This window comes from Engystomops pustulosus, chromosome 8, assembly GCF_040894005.1.
Source record: "Engystomops pustulosus chromosome 8, aEngPut4.maternal, whole genome shotgun sequence".
NCBI classification, from domain to species: Eukaryota; Metazoa; Chordata; class Amphibia; order Anura; family Leptodactylidae; genus Engystomops; species Engystomops pustulosus.
Genome location: NC_092418.1, coordinates 39364856 through 39384303, shown reverse-complemented (window position 1 = coordinate 39384303; position 19448 = coordinate 39364856). Strand labels below are relative to the sequence as shown.

At 41.9% G+C, this 19448-nt stretch overlaps 1 protein-coding gene across 6 annotated transcripts in view; it reads left to right on the top strand.

Annotated features, from left to right (window-relative positions):
* Positions 1 to 657: 657 nt before the first annotated feature.
* The window catches only part of CLEC16A (C-type lectin domain containing 16A), a 147756-nt gene continuing 128965 nt past the window's right edge, over positions 658 to 19448 (top strand). For 4 of the 6 annotated variants that reach the window (XM_072120713.1, XM_072120717.1, XM_072120715.1 and 1 more), the window contains exons 1-5: positions 658 to 871; positions 3814 to 3942; positions 5588 to 5721; positions 9490 to 9638; positions 14636 to 14741. In XM_072120713.1, coding sequence (XP_071976814.1) covers positions 795 to 871; positions 3814 to 3942; positions 5588 to 5721; positions 9490 to 9638; positions 14636 to 14741 — 595 coding nt within the window. In that variant the 5' untranslated portion in view covers positions 658 to 794. The remainder of the gene's footprint in view (positions 872 to 3813; positions 3943 to 5587; positions 5722 to 9489; positions 9639 to 14635; positions 14742 to 19448) is intronic. The other 2 variants (XM_072120716.1, XM_072120718.1) reach the window with 1 other exon arrangement.

Here is a 19448-nt window from a genome sequence, read left to right as displayed (position 1 = left end):
ATGATACCCCTTTCCTCTCTCTGTCTAACTCACTGCTTGGTTTGACTGACTAGTCTTTCTGACGGAATCCTGTCAGACTCACTTCTCTGACTGAACTAACTGTTGGAAATCTCCAACCGTCACTTTTTCTCAGCTCTTGGTCATGTGGTGGTTACTCCTCCAATTACATCCCAGCTTACAGTACATTAGGATAATACATGTGATTGGATGACACATCTTACATCACATCAAAGAATTAACTCCTGCCTTACCAGGCAGGATCTACCACTGCAGAGTTCATCTGTGTTATGTAGTGACATGCTGTGAGGCTAATCAGACCCTACACAGGCTGCAAGCTACATGGTGGGACGTATTTGCAAACACAGCTCTGCCTTGCATTGGCGAGGGTGTTGCACATGTATACAGACACTGCCCCCTCCTCTGTATATACACATGTATACAGACACTGCCCCCTCCTCTGTATATACACATGTATACAGACACTGCCCCCTCCTCTGTATATACACATGTATACAGACACTGCCCCCTCCTCTGTATATACACATGTATACAGACACTGCCCCCTCCTCTGTATATACACATGTATACAGACACTGACTTCCACGTGCAGTTAGACGTGACAGCCGCCGCTTCCTGTTATGTAGCAAGCCACGCCCCTCTCCCGGCTGCTCCGCCCCTTCCCGTGGCGTCATACGCAGCAGGAGCCGCTCCATGATCGCCTCGGCCGTGGTGGCGGGGCTGGTGACATCTGTACCGCAGTGACAGGATGAAGTGATCGCCACCAGCAGGCTACAATGTTCGGGAGGTCGAAGAGCTGGGTGAGCGGCTCCGGGCGCTCCTCCTCCGGCGTCCATTCCTTGGAACGGCTGAAGTAAGTGTGTAGTGAGGAGGTCACAGCTGATAACAGGTCACCCCCGGACTTCACTCTCTGCCTGACCCACAATCCTCCGCGAGCACCCCGTGCCGTGACGTCACCGCTGCTCCCTACACGGTGACATCACAGCGGAGAGGTCCCTGGGTATTTGTAACTACTCGTCACGTGACCAGAGGGGAACTGAGCCCAAATCTAAGTAGTACAGGTGTCACCCCTGGAGCTGCCACCAGACTCGGCTCTGAAGTGTTGCCTTTTATTCCCTCCATGTGCTGATCCACTAGCAGCTCTGTGTGGTGTTTTTGTGGGCCGCCTGTCATCTGTCAAAAAAAAAAGTCACCAGCCCCCCCGCCCCCCTCTGTTGTAGCATCACGTGTAAACCAAGCACACTGACATACTGGTGTGTGCCTCTCAGGATCTCCTCTTCTTTTAGCTTCTTATGCCCTTATTTTCACAAAAAAAATAGGCTTTAAAAATTATGCAAATGTGCCTGAGGGGGCTTCATAGCTGTTAACTGAGTACGGAGCCCCTCAGGCTTATTTGCATAAGTAGTGAAGCCTCTTTTTGTGAAAGCAAAGGCACGAGAAACTAAAAGAAGAGCAGATCCCACCGGAGGGAACACACACCAGTATGTCAGTGTACTTGGTTTACAATCCTTCATCCTGGTTGTAGATGTCTATTAAGAGTGTATCCTATAAACCAGTGATGGCGAACCTTTTAGAGACCGAGTGCCCAAACTACAACCAAGACCCGCTTATTTATCGCAAAGTGCCAACACAGAAATTTCATTTGTGATTTATACTCCCTGCTCTGTCACATCTTTCATTCATAATCGCACCCTGAGGACACCAATAAAACAGAAAATAGAAGAAATTTGGATGATCATTGTAGCTTCCTTCCAGGGTCTCATAAACAGGAATAATTGCCAGGGCCGGAGCAGGAGCTACAATGATAATCCAGATCTGTCCACACCTTTCCACACCTCCAGTATTCCCAGGTACAGCTGTCACTTTAAAATAGCGCTGTGCACAGCAAGTCCTGGGCTGTCTGGGACTGCAGGAAGATACCTGGAGTCCTCTCTGGTGATGGCCTGAGTGCCCACAGAAAGGGCTCCGAGTGCCACCTCTGGCACCAGTGCCATAGGTTAGCCACCACTGCTATAAACCATCTGTTTGTTTCCCAGGCAGCACCCAGATGGCATACCAGTTACAAGTGCTGTCCATTTTTTTAACTTAACCATTGACTTCTTATGTATGGCAGGTCTGTGAAAATGATCCAGACTAGAAAACACTTTTCCACATAACCAAACATACGCACAATCCATTAAAATACAGGACGTATGCTTTGTCACAAAGTGACATACACGGACGATTTTCCATGTGGTGTCCTGTAATTTTCCTCTTATGCTGTGCATAGCTCTTGTATGTAGGCTATGTGCACGTACACTGAGAATACATATATATATATATATCTCTTTATATGGGACGTACCCATAACTTATAGTAGTCCTGTTATGCCAAGCCTGTGCCTAGACTGCTTATACACTACATCTGACCCATTTTTGTTCCAGGATTCTGTATCCTGAAGTCATGAGGAGGAATGAACCTCTGTTGCAGCCAGTGATTTGCTGTTTCGGATGTTCAGGATGTCTTCTGAGTGACGTAACTGTCTATATGTACATGCAGCGGAGGTTATGGCAGGGGATATTACAGTGGCATCCGTCTTCCTTGGGCTATAATGGCCTCCGCTGAACATTTACTGCTTTCTACAGCAGGCATGAGATGGACGTGTTCCCCAGTCCTCTTCAGTTTTAGAAATAAAAACACATGTTATGCAGTTGTGATTATCATTTATGTCATTATAATTTGCATATATTTGAGTCACTTGCTGCTGCTCCTCCTAATCTATACAGTGTAGTCAGCGTTTACTGTGACACGTCACATCCCGGACTTTACCCTACCATGAGGCTGTAGACAACAGGTAATGTAAACACATAAAGCCCTCAATATTTGCCATGTTTGAGCCATCATTTTGACGTGATCCATAAGGACAGCCCTGGGAATTTCATATATGAGGATGTACTTTAAGTGGAGGGAGCATGGGTGTTTTATTAAGAAATTAATGCACAGGACCTTATGTTTTATCCTGTTCTGTATATACAGCTGTATTTTGGCTGTAATTACAAGATTTCTTTCACCCATAGGGGCACGTATGGCACAGTATCCCTTAAAAATATGGTGGGCTGGCAAATGATGGCAAACTATTGGCTGGCTGACAGAATGCCCCTCCCACTGGTTACTGCACATATACACGGCAGCATGTATGCAGTCTATATTTTATATGTTCCTATATACTCCTATGGGGAATATGGAACGGAAATGCATGAGAAAACCGGACATGCTCTATATTTTTTTATGTTTCACTCACGGTACGTTGCACAATACGACCATTAAAATTGATGTCCTCATTACCCATTGTAATGAATGAACGGGCATTTTCATATGTTCATTTACATGAGGCCTTCTGTTAAGTTTAGAGTGGAACATTAGTGATTGAATAATGTCCGGGGTTTTTCAAGCTCCATTGTTTCCTAAAGCTTTAAGGGGGCTCATAGTCCCTACCTCCCCATTTTAAGGGCACATTTACACTGCCGTTGCCCACCGTACTGTAGCACGGCAGCGCCAGGGAAAGGAGGAGGAGGAGGTGAGTGGACATGTCCTATACCGTACGGCGCTGTGCACCCATTGCCGCCCTGTGGGGGACGTATATATGTCCCCCTGTACAGCTGTGTGAATATAGCCAAATACAGCACAATTCACATAAAAGGTATATCTAGGTATTACAGCCCAATGTGGAGGTATAACAATGCTTCCAGACTAGGTAGAGATGCTGGAGCTGATAATTATATATAATTCTATAACTTCCCTCTTGTTCTTTTCTAGGTACATGTATCATGTGCTGACCAAGAACACCACAGTCACAGACCTCAACCGCAATCTACTGGTGGAGACCATTCGCTCCATCACAGAGATCCTCATCTGGGGAGATCAGAATGACAGCTCAGTGTTTGAGTATGTTCATAATTTTGGGGTTTGGGGTGCAGATTTGTAGGTTGTTTTTTTTTTTTTTTTTTTTTGTTTGTTTCTGTGGGACATGATTATTGTACTTTGTCCTGTAAGGTTACCAAAAGATTTGAGCCAAAAGAGAGAAATATAAAAATATTAAAATCAATATTAATGAATAAATACAACATTACAAAGTAGCAAACTATGGACCATCTAGATAAAATGTGTGTGTCCAAATTTTACAGCAAACGATGCCTTAATCTATGTAAAATATCACCTCAATACAGATACAATGTATATGAACAAGTAATAGACATATAAAGTGAAGCTGTATCAAAAAAAGCTTGTCATATAAACCTGTACAATCATAATATAGTAGAGGACAACAGATATAAATACCATACAAAGTGAAGGATCACACACACTCGTGCTTGTCTCTAATGGTTTTTCAAGAGGAGTCCCCTTGAAGTTGGGCTACTTTAACACACACACACACGTATGCTATCATGGCCATAACCGGGCGCGTTGGAGAGGAAGGGGTGCGCTGCTGCCCCCCTTTTCCATAGTGATTCGCAACGCTTGTCTGCAAACATGGGAAAGCATAAGACATGCTTTGTCGTCTTCCCGTCCAAGGTACGTTGCAACACTTGTGTGGTCATGGTACCGCCACTGGGCACCACATGTATGTGAAAGGAGCCTTATGTAGAGTTTCATGATTGGTTGTTATAGTACAACTAAGGTCCCTTTCACACTTGCGTTTTTAAGGTGCTAGTTCTGCGCATGCTTTTCATGTGCAGAACTTGCATTGCACTCTGACCCATTTTATTCAATGGGTTTTTTCAGACTTGCATTTTTTTTCACGCGGACAAGCGCAGTTTTTTTGATGCGTGTTTAAATCTCAGCATGCTCTACGTGAAAAAAGCACCATAGTAGTCTATGGAGATGCACTCTGAAACACCTGCAAGTGCAATGCGTTTTTCACTGATCAATTTTTTTTTTTTTTTGCGTGCATTATCTGCGTGTGAAAAACGCACTGAAAATGCATTGAAAACACCACAAAAACGCGTGTGAAAAACTGAGACACTGAACAAACTCTGACTGAAAACTGATTAAACTGTAATGAAAAATATCATTTTTATCACTGACCAAACCCTGATCGCACCTTGACCGGACGTGATCTGCAACGCAAGTGTGAAAGATGCCTAAGATGAGTCCAGACTGTTCCTATGTCGTTGTCGGACTTCAATCCGTTGCCCACCAGTGTTTGTTCTGTGGGCTTGCAGGTTTAACTGGTGGATTGAACTCTGTATGTCCATTCAGTTCAGTGATTATAGGTTTGGTCTTGTAAATCCTGCAATAAGACACAGTTTGTCAGAAAAAATACTCCTCACTTTATACTCCAGACATTTACTGTAAGACACAGATGCAGGCGACTGCATGTTTACGGAATCCTATCCGTTTGATTCGGTACACGCTTTGGGAGTGGATCGTGGTAATGGTCGGTGTTGTGGTGGGGTAACCATTGGATTACATAATGATGACCTGTTCTATGATCAACCTTCATGAATGCTTTCCCACCTATTAACCATTCTCCTGCCTGTGTACTAGTATTTGTCTTGTTTTGCTTATTGTGTAATCATTTATTTTGCAGCTTCTTTCTGGAGAAAAATATGTTTGTTTTCTTCTTGAATATTCTACGGCAAAAATCCGGTCGCTACGTCTGCGGGCAACTTCTTCAGACCCTAAACATGTTGTTTGAGAACATAAACCATGAAACATCTTTATGTAAGTTATAGCAGTGGAAGATCATTCGTAATAAGCTTACGTATGTACTGTACCCAGAGACCCATTTTCATGATGTTATTTTTGAATGTATCACCATTTTAAGTCTTAAAACCAGATATGGAAACTGTACAAAGGTTATCTACCATGAAAGTGTCCAGCATTTTATGCCATGTCTTTATGCAATAATCGGAACAGTTATAGTCTATTAAAAAACAGCATATTTGCCGCTAAAACGACTTAAAATATGTAAATGGATTTTTTTTGGGGGGGGGGGCTGTCAGCAGATATTAACCTAATAATCTATTAGCAGTTTGTTGTCAAGTAGCTGAACATCTTCCAGATCATGTTTCTTTCATTACCCAGTGTGGTGACATCATCCAGAAAATCTTTGAAGTGAGGTAAATTGGTTGTATAGAGTCATGGAGGTGGAGATTTTAACACTGAAGTAAAGCTCTCTTATTCCTCAGAAAGCCCCTATCACTCTAATTGATAGTCCTGAATCCAGAGACATCACTAACCAGATCTCCTGAAGTCTGGTGCTTGATGTCAAATGGAGGTGGAGGCATTCAGAGCTCCCCACCTTGACTTCAGTGTTAAAATCTCCATCTTCCTGACCTTATACAACCAAGTTACTTCTTATTAAAAAAGTTGATTTCATCAATGAGGCCACCGCACTTGATAATAAAAGAAACGAAAACAAGAAGGTGTTGCGCTGCTTGACATTATACTGGTAGTGGTTTATTAGGCCAATTGCTGATGACTTCCCCCTGTTGTTACAGTATCTCCTGCCCCCGGCCTGGGAGCTAGGAAAGAACAGAAAATACTATTACAATCCAGAGGTTGGGAGTGGGAAATGGAAAAACCTAAATAATAAATGTTAAACAAGTGACCCTAGTTTGCAAATGACATCCCGCAATGAAATAATTAAGGGGTATAGGGAGCAACGTGACCTAAGAGTGGTTACAATAATTCCTTTTGCCAAAATGAATTCACGACAAAGGTTGGAGTGAATTGTGAATGCTTTGTATATAAGGAGGTGGAATATACCAGGGGACCAACTAAAATTTTGTCACTCTGGAGTTCCCGCAGGTCTCGTAGTATATTGTGTCCATCCTAACCCCACCTTTAGGACTCAGAAAAAGGCTCTGTTCCTTCCTTTAGAAGCGGCGGAATTCACCAGGCAAGTGCTGTCCTGGCAAAACAAAAGGGGGGCATCTAATCCAGAGGTACTGGGGCCCCGTCCTTCTTGTCCAAATATAAGTTCACTAATATCCGCCTCTTGAAAATAAAGTACAGCATGTAAGAGTTTTACAGTGCCATCTGTACAATGTGCACGGCCAGCGCTTTTGTACCATGTCTTCGTTTTCTGTAGGGCGCTGTACGGCTTCAGCACCTGATCTGATAAATACATGGCTGGGTTTGATCTATTGTGACTTGTGGGGCATACAGTGCCGCCACACACTACGAAACCCCTCTGGTCTGCGGGGCAGGATGTATGGCCATCAGGAATTTGTTCTTTTCATTGGTACCATTTTGGCGCTTGTAACTTTTTTTATGATCAATTTTTAAACATTTTTTATAAAGCAGTTTGATCAAAAAAATGATTTTTTGGCAAGTTTTTCAATCAGTGTTCACTGAGCAGGTTCAATTATGATTTATTCTACAAATTGTTACGGATGCAGCATTACCAAAATTTTTTTTTTTTTTTGTGATTTAGTGTTTTCAGTCCTTTACTAGTTATATACAGTATAGGGAATTGTGGTGTCTGGGGGACTTTTCACTTTCTTTTATTTTAATTTTATTTTAAAAACTTTGTTTTAACATTCTTTTATTCTTCCTGACATGTTGCTTGAACAAGTGATCTTCTGGTTGCAGGGATGGGATACAAAAATGGGAGACGGCACCTACTATTACGGCGCATTGCCTGTGTATTGGGGGGTACACATTCTCACACAGAGTACTGATGGCTCCATCTATTATAATGCCATTGCCTGTGTATTGGGGGGTACACATTCTCACACAGAGTACTGATGGCTCCATCTATTATAATGCCATTGCCTGTGTATTGGGGGGTACACATTCTCACACAGAGTACTGATGGCTCCATCTATTATAATGCCATTGCCTGTGTATTAGGGGGTACACATTCTCACACAGAGTATTGATGGCTCCATCTATTATGCCATTGCCTTTGTATTAGGGGGTACACATTCTCACACAGAGTATTGATGGCTCCTAATACACGGTTGCCTGTGTATTAGGGTGGTACATATTTTCAATCAGATGTTTTTGTTTTTTTTTTTTTTTCCGTTTTTTTATTCAGTTTTAGAAAAACTTTTTTTTTTTTTTTTTCTTTTTTTTATATTCTGTATAATACCAGGTTCCCTTGCGATCCTTGACACTGAGTAGTCTTCAATACGAATGAAAATGAAACTACCTCAGAGATGTGCGTCCTCCATATGTGCCGTACAGTCATTAAGGGACATATGAACATGCCCTACAGGATTTTTCAGCAAAAAAAAATGTGCTGAAAAAACATTAACTTGGCTTGTACAGACAAAAGCTGTACTCACCCAAAACCTGCTGCAGGCTATATACAGGGGCTCAATGGCTATATAGTAGGGGTAGGGGCTGCTGGACTGTGGCTGCTGGACTGTGGCTGCTGGACTGTGGCTGCTGGACTGTGGCTGCTGGACTGTGGCTGCTGGACTGTGGCTGCTGGACTGTGGCTGCTGGACTGTGGCTGCTGGACTGTGGCTGCTGGACTGTGGCTGCTGGACTGTGGCTGGCAGTATACTAGGGGGCAGGGGCTGGCTGTGACCAATGCATTTCCCACCCTAGGCTTTACTTGAGTCAATAGGTTTTTTAGTTAAAATTGGGTACCTTTGTGTACCCGTTGGTAATGTGCTGCAGGATCTTATCTGAATTAGCATATTTTAAACACATTTTGCAGAAGTTACAAGGTTTTATGACTAAACCAGATAAGATTTTGGGCACACTTACTAAGGGATTTGTGCAGTTTTCCATCAGACTTTGCACTTTCTTTTAGGTGCAAAGTGCTTGCACAGGTATTTTAGAATTGTCCAAGACACTTACGTGTCAAACGCATTTCATTTGTGTCATGGCTGCACTATTCTTATTCTTCATGCGACACAAATTTCTGCACTGAAGGGGCGTTCCCATGCGCAGTCACCGTGCACCACTTTTATCATGCAGTGTCTGACAGAATTATGTTGCACGCCCCATGTTAAAGGTGCACCAAAAAAAAGTTGTCGGAGCAGTGCAGGGGGCACCAGATTCATAAAGAACGGGCGCCAGAAGTCCTGAATCTGGGGCCCCCTGCACTATACACAGGACACTGCACATCGTACAGACTGCACTGGTCTTAGTAAATCTGCCCTATTTTGTTACAAGCTCTTAGTTGTTCCGGTCTGGTTTCAGGATGTGACATAATTGCACCTATTTTTTTTCTTGGTGCTCTTTGCTTCATGCTGTTGTGACACAATTGTGTCGTATGGAGAGGAAGAAAAAATGTTGCACAAAAAGGCAACCAAGACAATTGTAGCGCAAACACTTCATAAATACATGTGCAAGCTCTAAAGACACAAGGCTGCAGAAAATCTGGCAGGTTTTTTTTTTTTTTCTTTTTCCCAAATGGTCACTGCTGAAGACTAAAAAAAACTGTGTGCTTTTTTTTCCCTTTGAAAATGTTTGACAGTCCTGCACAATGCTTCATTATAAGTTGTGCTCCTCTTTTTCTCCCCTTAGATTATTTACTCTCTAATAACCATGTGAACTCCATCATTGTCCATAAATTTGACTTTTCGGACGAGGAGATTATGGGATATTATATCTGCTTCCTGAAAACGCTCTCTGTGAAGCTGAACAGCCATACGGTGCATTTCTTTTACAATGAGGTGAGTAGGACTATAATGGTGTTACTATGTTATACTACATTAACAAGAGGGCGTTCCTACACGTTACCAGGGGGTGCCTGCTCATTCACCCAAAGCTCAGATGTATCCGTGCAGCTCTATCATTGCTCATTGCTATCAGTTTTCTGCTTTCTAATTCACAATTGTCCCATCTGCCGATTTGCGAACAATTTGGGTGAACCTAGCCGCTCCACTTTTCGCTTCAGACTGATTACTGCAGGTTTATCTTGTGAGGGGCACAAATCCCCTCCAATCCCCGGTGGCTTAGGAAAAACTTGCGGCAATGTACAGGGGTCGTTATAACACACAGCTCTCATTACCCTGTAGTAAGCCCAGAGGCCTCGAAGAAACTGTCAGGACAGTCAGTTGAGAATCGGCTCAAATTGCCCCTGATCTATCCCCAATGACCAATACTTGCCTACCAACCCCAAGTACAGCCAAAGTACCAGACAGCTCCTCCACTTCCAATATGGCTGCTCTGCCAGTATTAAAGTCCGAGACGGTGCATAACATAACTGTGTATATTTGCCATCTCTATGAATAAAGAGGATGTTTTATCTGGAAAAATAAATGGTGCAACTACATCTTTTAATAATTAATTCAGAATTCTATCTTCGGTCGTCTGTCCTTTTTTGTGCTACAATTTCACACATCCCACGGATGGACTAGTGAAGCTGGCAGACTTTGGTATCTGCTTCAACAGTTAGAAGTGTATAAGCAGCCATGATGGTGGCTCCTCGCTAACATCTCCCACAGCCTGTATGATGTGAGACTACCAGTATCTATGATTCGTGAATGTAAAAATAGATATAAAGAGAAACTGGAAGGCAAATTGGCTGCCAACCAGGTCAGTGAGGTCTGGAAGGGTATGAAATTAATAACAGGGATGCAAGCAAAGATGGGTGGTTTTTTAGGGGATAGAGATAATGCGAATGCCTTGAACTCCTTTTTTTAATCGGTTTAGTACAGGGGAAGGGACCCCATGTATCGATTGTGATGGGGACACTGACGAGGAGGATGTTATTTTGGGAAGTAGGGCCAATATAGATGTTGGTTTCTCAATTCTGGCAGAGGATGTAATATGTGAACTAAAGAAATTAAAGGTTAGAAAGTCGTCAGGTCCGGACTGTGTAAGCGCGAAGATCCTTCGAATGTGCTCTGGGGAACTTGGTCCTGTTTTCTGTGAATTGTTTAATCGTAGTATTTCAGCTGCAGTGGTTCCTACGTTATGGAAGACGTCGTGTATTATTCCGGTCCAAAAGGTCAGGGCTCCGAGAGAACCAAATGACTACCGCCCGATAGCGTTAACACCGATAATAATGAAGGTGTTTGAATGTTTTATTTTGAGACATCTTGCTGAAGTAGTTGGACCATATCTTGAACCTTTTCAATTCGCATACCAACCACGTCTGGGTGTGGAGGATGCGATTCTTTATCTGCTCCACAGGGTATACATGCATCTGGACGAGCCGGGGTCTGAAGTCAGGATAATGTTCTTCGACTTTGGGAGTGCTTTTAATAGGATTATCCCGTAACATCTGTGTCAGGAATTGGGTAAAATGGGGGTTGGTTCTGGCCTAATCCAGTGGATCTTTAATTATCTGATATTAAGACCGCAGAAGGTGAAAATTGGAAACACGGTGTCGGATGTGGTTGTGAGTAACATTGGAGCCCCACAGGGGACTGTTCTTGCCCCGTTTCTATTCACCATCTACACTGCAGATTTTCAAAAAAATAGAAGTGAGTGTTTCCTGCAGAAGTATTCGGATGACACTGCGATAATAGGGTGCATAAAAGGGGGAGATCTGTCTGAATACTGGTCGACCATTGACGTGTTCTCGGAGTGGTGCGACACAAATGGCTTGGAATTGAATCTATCTAAGACCAAGGAAATGGTAATCACTTTCCGAAAAGAACGTGATACTGATGGTGAGCCTACAAAGATTAGGGGTGTCGCAGTGGAACGCGTCACCAACTATAAGTATCTGGGCGTCTATCTGGATGATAAGTTAATGTGGCATATAAATTCAGAGAAATTGTATAAAAAGGCGACCGGGAGACTGTACTTTTTAAGATCTCTTAGGTCTTTTGATGTGGACCGTAGGATGTTGCTGTCCTTTTACCAGTCTGTAATTGGAAGTGTTTTATTCTATGCGGTGATATGTTGGGGAAACAATGCCCGCACGACTGACTTAAACAAATTTAAGAAATTGGTTAGGAAGGTGAACTCAATTGTTGGCACTAAGACAGAGGATTGGGAGTCAGTCTTGTGTGCACGTATGCTCTCCAAATTTAAGTCCATTGTATGTAATGAGAAAAACCCATTACATAACACACTGTAGAAAAAACAGGTAAATAGCAGCTCACCTTCGCTCAACGTCGTGCTCATGAAGTTCGTCCGGACCTTGACGTAGTATTGCAGAAAAAACAACAAATTCACTTCGGCACCGGCGTGGCTTGATTAAAATTTTCATTCCATCTTTATTTCATCCATTAAAAATGTAGGACATGACAACCCAATGGCAACACCAGTTGTTACAAAATGTGGGATTTAAGCCTACGCGTTTCAGGTGCTACACGCACCCTTAATCATGGCACCATAACACACACACTGATGGGTCAACATAACACACTGATGGGTCAACGTAGTACATTTGGTGAACGGTTTCTGCATATTAAATGTAGAACGAATCGTTTTAAAAATTCTTTTATACCGAGGGCAATTGTATTAGTTAACATGGGCAAGTAATTAATATCTGTAACCATGGTGTTTTTCTTCTTTTTATACTTTTTACTGACTCTTTTAAAATAACTGTTATTATCTATATGTATATGTATGTTGTATTTTACTTGTTTGTGTATGTATAATAGTGATCATGAATGGAGGTGTTGCTGTTGTCGTTGTGACAAAGTCAATTTCCCCTATGGGGACAATAAAGCATTCTATTCTATTCTATTCTATCTAAATCTGTCTGGTAGGGCAAGATTATTATTGTACCGTGTCCATACAGATGACATGAATTCCTAGGGGGGCATTTATCATGACTTGTACACCATTGTTTTGGGTGATATAGTTGCAATTATTTGTGAACTGCCAGAAAATGTGATTATTTTTCTTGTCATGCTTCCTCCACGCCAAGTGGGTGAGGAGGGGATTGAAGGGAGTGCAGCCAGAAACAGAGTGGGTCTGAACCCCCTGATGTATCCGGCGACGCCAGAGGGGCGAGGACTTTATCAAACAACGGCGCATGATAAATGTCCCCATAAAGTGTTGCTTTGGTTATCTGACCTGCAATTTTATGAATAATATCCTTTTCTGCAAATGCTGTGTGTACTGGGTATCACCACCTGAGGGCAGCACATACACATGTTTCAGTAGTCTGCAGTCCATCCGTTCTAGTCGGGATTTCTTATCATTTTGTAGTAAATTTTAATTTTTTTTCCAATTCCATATGCAAATGACTGTCACCTACTGGCCTTCTTGTTAAGTCAATATGCGACTCGTGTTATTTACAAGGAAAGTTTACTGATTATATTCAGTTTGTTTTGTGTCCATATTATATCCACATCCACATTTATTTGCATGTATATGTGGCAAATAGGACAGTAGTGGTGAAAAAAAGACACATGCTAAGGCTAGTAGAAGAGTTGGTATGTTGTCCTTGATAAGTAGAAAAACTGATGTGTGAATAAGCCCTTGGGGATTGTCTGACTGGTTGTTATCCTCGTGTCAAGAGCGTCCAGAAAGTAGAAACCAGCAGGGACCTAGGAAGGAAAGTACAGGCAGTCCCCGGGTTACATACAAGATAGGGACTGTGGGTTTGTTCTTAAGTTGAATTTGTATGTAAGTCGAAACTGTATATTTTATCATTGTAGTTCCCGACAATTTTTTTTTTTTTTTTTTTGCCCCAGTGACAATTGGAGTTTCAAATTTTTTTGCTGTAATAGAACCAAAAATTATCAATAAAGCTTCATTGCAGACAATTTTAAGCTGATTATTGCAATCTGGGACTATTTTAAAGCATCCAGAGAGCTTCACCAGAGGTCACAGTGGGCAGAGGGGTCCGTCTGTAACTATGGGTTGTCTGTAAGTCGGGTGTCCTTAAGTAGGGGACCGCCTGTATATACATTGATAGTGGACCATTAGTTATTTATTTATTTATTTTCCCTTAAAAGAGTTAACACAAGTTTATCAATGAGATGTGTATATAAACCCAACCCCCACAAACCTCCATGACTTGACCTACAAACAAGCTGTAATTCATCAACAGAAAGTAACCACAACGGAAACATAAAAAAGTTTGGGGCATTTGACGCATCAAAGGATGGGAAATAACAAAAGTCACTTGGCCAGTCATTAAGTGGTTAAAGAGATGAATCTGTGTGTTTTGTACACTGACCTCATGTGTACATGATCACGACCCCAGCCAACCAAACCCGTGAACTCTCAGGAATCGGATATTACTATAACCAAGAGTGGATCCATAAGAAATGGGTAAAATATGTTCTTATTAAAGTTTACGTTATCTATACATTTATTTGTATTACAGGGGTTGCGTCATCATTCATTTTATTATTATTGAAAAAAATCCTAAAACCGTAATGCCTGCTGTTTAGATGCTCTCAAAATATCTATCCAGCAAATCGTGTCATTAATCTAAGGACCTAATTGCCAGCTCTCTGCAGAGTGATCCTCTCAACTGTAGAACAGCCAATAGAAATCTCTTTTTGCCCTGCTTGTCAGGGAAGGAGCAGAAGCTTAACAGAAACATGGTGGACTAGCCGAGAAGACGCCTTGTGCGAGGGAAGTAACAGGATTGTAGTGTCCACTGCCTGTAGGGGAACTGAACGGTGTTCTCCCAGAGCCATCTGTTCAGATTAGTAGAAGAGCAACGCAGAACATATGGGAGCAAAAAGCTCCGATTTATTTTCCTTTTATTTTTGTTCTGTAATAACTGTGACTATTTTTCACCCTTTAGCACACCAATGATTTTGCTCTGTACACTGAAGCGATTAAGTTCTTTAACCACCCTGAGCACATGGTCCGAGTTGCGGTGAGAAACATCACTTTAAATATCTACAAAGGTAAGAATATTTTGTGTGGTTTACTGTAGCAGGGATTAATTTTTTCTCATTTATGTTTAAAGGACATCACCAGGATGAAATACTGTATGCAAATGAGGCTGAGGGGCTTCAGGCTTCATTAATACCTATGGAGCATGGAGCCCCTCAGGCTCATTTGCATACAGTCCTTCATCCTGGTGGTAGATGCCAGAATAGACTGATTACTTGCACATTGCAGTCTGCGCAGTGACCACTAGGTGGCAGTAGTGGACTGCATTAAGGACCTGTTTTATTTCGGTGTGTTCATGAGATTGGTACCCGGTATCTACCACAGAAGTATTACAACATTTCCTTTATGTTAAATGTTCATATGAAGTATTAATCAGAAATGATCATCTATGACCATGAGAACCATCGCCCAAGAGTCGCACATTACTGTAGCTTGGAACTAGCCAGGATGTTCTCAGAAGATCCTAGACCATAGATATCTATGCCTGACGTTACTTTTATTCCATAGTACACAAAGTCTCTTACTGTGTCTTTCATTTCTTGGGAAGATATGTTTTTCTTAGAAATGCAAATTAATTCAGCTTCAAGAAGGGTCTAGATGCCTTTTTACACCTAAATAACATTGATTGTTATGCTATATAGGATTGTTTCCCCTAAATCCCTTCCTCATCCAATCCCTACCCTTCCTTGGTTGAACTTGATGGACAAGTGTCTTTATTCAACCGTATAAACTATGATACTATAATTCACTTTTAATATTACGCAGATGAACTTGTGAAGCTGCAGCATGGAGGGGTTCTGGTATATGTCCTCAGAGCCCTCCTGGCTCTTAATTTAAAAGTTGCTTTTAGAGGGAAGGAGGCCATGAATAACAAATATACAGTATATACTTGAATATAAGCCAAGCCCCCTAATTTTACCACCAAAAAAAAGGGAAATCCTATTGACTCGAGTATAAGCCGAGGGTGGAAAATGTATTGGTCACAGCCTTCCAGTGTATAGCCAGAGGTAACAAGTGCCGTGTGATGTGGGCCGCTTATTATAACTCGCAGTGGCCTACATTCTGTTTCTCACTGGAGGTCTGTTTCAATGGGAATCTATCAGCAGTTTTTCAAGTCCCTAAAGTTGTACATGTCTGTATGCAGCTGAGGTTTAGGCTGCGTTCACATGCTGCTTTTCAATTGCTTTTGAAACGCCTTTCAAAGACAGCGAGGAGGAGCTTGTCCCGATCACTGTGTGTTTTACATTGTTCACCAGCAAAACACGTGGCGCTCCTTTCTAATCACAAGCACATCTAAACACATCTGCAATCAGCTTAAATTGTGCTTCTAGACACAATTCACACGCAGTGTGTGAACACACCCTAAGTCGGTTGGAAAAAAACGATTGGCAGGTTTGGGGTCCTACCGAAGGATTGGCTCAGCTTGGTTACCTTTGAGGAGTCTATGGCCTCCATTACAGCACAAGTTTTGGCGGCCATGGTTCCAGAAGAGAAAACCGTCCTATATCCACTATAGCGCCTCTTTACTAAGCTTTTCCAGAGTCCAGGGAAGATTTGCGAGTCCTAAGTAATGAGAACTCGGTAGATTGTAGAATTATTGAATAGAATTTATAATGCTTGTAAAGTAGACAGAAGTCATTCTTCTATGTGTGATATGCTGCGCTCATGTCTTTCATGTGTAGATTGCCGGGCTCCTCCATATTTGAAGGGTAAATGCTGTGTATATGATAAATGGGAAGGAGCCCTGCTAGTTATTATAGATGAGCGCTCCCAATGGTGTCCCTCTCGCCCCTCGTGGCCGTGGGAAGTTGCTGGATTGGCTGTTCGGCCGGCAATAGAGTCAGAGTCAGGCAGTTGAACCTGAACACCAAACCCGACCATTGGGTCCGTTCATCTCTACTAGTGATACTGATGCTTAAATGACCCAGGTTCTGAACATAATTTTCTATTTCTTGCCCTCTCTTCACTGGTGATCCCTATGTGCCATATCGCAGTGTCATGTAAGTTTGCTTACCATTTACCATTGCTTTACTGTGCATGTGTCTCAATAAGAAGCTTGCATGAAGTCAGACATGTTGGTGGTGGGCATCACAAGATGAGCTGGTGGTCACTTGTGGCTCATAGCGTCTCCCACTCATAACCGGATCAATTAGTTTGAGAGTGAAGATGTGTAAATTGGGTCACAATCGGGTTTCCATTACAAGAACACAAACCCATACCATACCATCCATTACATTGTGAAACCACTAAAACATAATAAAGCAGGGGTTCAGATGAGGGGCGGTTACGTTTCGGTAATTGCTCATCACGTGAGGGGTAAAATCCAATCTGTTCATTTAATGGGTCACGATAATTGGTTGATTGTATCAATTTTGTTGCTGAATTTAAATTAATTTGAAGCGTAATGAAACAGTTTGATGCAATTTTTATTATCTCAGAAATTAAGAGCTGGTGATAATAGTAGTCTTTATAATATAATAAAAAGTAATGCAGCCTTTTTGTTCTATTGCTCTTTCTCCTCCAGTGAGCAGTGTGCTTTAGAGAGATCAGGAGGCTATTGATCTGTTGCATTTGTTTAATAGAATAACTTTGCCTATTATCTGAGTATTTATGTCCAGCAGCTTCTTTTCTGTTATCCTCAGTTTTCCCTATCCCTGCAGTAGCTGTTTTCACAGGCTTTGCTGATAATACCTGTGAGACCATGCTTTGTGTACATAAAGTATACCGTTAGAGGGGACGAAGCTGCTCCTTCCTTCTCAATCTGGAGGGTGAAGGGGAGGTCTTGTGATGCTCTGTGCGTAGCTACCAGGAGAGCTTCGTGCTAGCAGATCTGTTGTTTCAGAAGTCTCTTACACAGGATGGTAGTTTCTGGACATTATCTGCACAGCAGGGATGCTGTTAATCCTTAGTACTCACAAAGCACATACTATACACTTTATATAACTATTTCACTGGGTTTATTGGTAGAAATCTGGATGTACTGCTAAATGAGTTAGCGAACACAAGACCTCACACTGTGGCCATCATAAATTTGGCTAGGCTTCAGGGCAAAGATGGGAAGAGGTTAGTCTCTGCCCAATTCACTGCTGCTGAGGAAGATTTCTGACAATGGATCACAACAAAAAGATACCATAACTCTGTAAAGAAAAGAGCAAGCCGCTTAAAATGGGCATCATTCTGTTTGTTTTTTAAAGAGGGGGTCACACATAACAATTTGGTAAAAATCATTGTAAAATCTGAGTTATACTTTTTAACCCTCTCCTTTATTTAGATGATATTTCCCTTGATGATTCAGCTCTCTGAGGGACTGTCTGTAAGGAGTAAAGTCATTAGACACTATATCAAGTGTCTTTATCTCTCAGCTGTCAGTGCACACAGGACAGAATGCTGATTTCCCCAAACTGCTTAAATAAAGAAGAAGGGCAGGGGAAAAGAAGGGCACAGCAACGTATTTCTATAATAAAATTACAAGGTTTACTATTCCCATCTGCAACATTCATTTATAAAATTCTGTTGACATTTTAGTTGCAATGAAATGTGGCAAATAACAAATTACCGGTGATGTACAAATACTATTACTGTGCTATACCAGCTCCAGATGTCCACCACTGCAGACTACATGTAATTGGTGCTTTGCAAAAGATGTAATTCCTAATCTATTCTCATAGATTTTTCTGTGTTCTTTGACAAATGCTAACTCTTGGATAAATGTTTACTAACCAAACTTAGAAATAGAGACTAACTTACCTACTAACATATCTGTCTGTACATGTGTCATTATTAATGAAATATGGCTGCCCCAGATTATAGGGCCGCAGGTGGCTACACGTTGGCAAGTCCATTAACATTGCCGAATTTTAAAATTGATTAAATTTAAGCTATGGTTGGAATATTTTGTATGCTCCCTGTACTAGTGCACGGCAGGACCACCTGGAGTAGACAAATCTATTGCCATGTTGTATGGACTGGTTTCCTGATCAGCCAGTTTAGTTTTTCTCTATTCGTGGTTCGACCATCTGACATATGATCCCATGGACAATCGATAATCCACGTTGTGGCCAACAATTCTCTTGTGTGTGACACCTGACAGCCGTAAATCCGTGAAGCCGTGAAGCCGTGAATGACAGCCGTGAATACCTTGAATCCTTTTTGGTTTTAAACATGTATTACAATATACTAAGGCCTTAAGGCAGGGGTCCCCAAACTTTTTACATAGGGGGCCGTTCACTGTTCCTCTGAGACTGTTGGAGGGCCGAACTAAAGTTTAAAAATAAATAGCGGTACATGTGACTGCATCCGTAATACACTGGGCCCCCCCTCAATTAATTATTTAATATAGTGCACTCCCTTGTGAACTATTTTTATGTATTGGTCCAATTAATTAATTAGTCAATTAATTATTAAGTATACTGGCACCCCTCTCCATTAATTATTGAATAATGCTCCCCCCCATTAATTACTAGACTGCCCTTCATAATTATTTCTTATGCCCCCCACCATTAATTAATTACTATGCTGCCCCACACCTTTTATTTCCTATGCTGCCTTCATAAGTAATTATTTCCTATTCTGCCCCTAATAATTATTTCCTATACTGCCCCTCATAACTAATTATTTCCTATGCAAGGGGTGCGCTGCCGCGAGATGACGTAATCACGTGGCCGCGCATCCTAGTTCATGGAGCGATGTGCGCCGTGGTTGTCTTCCGGCCACATACA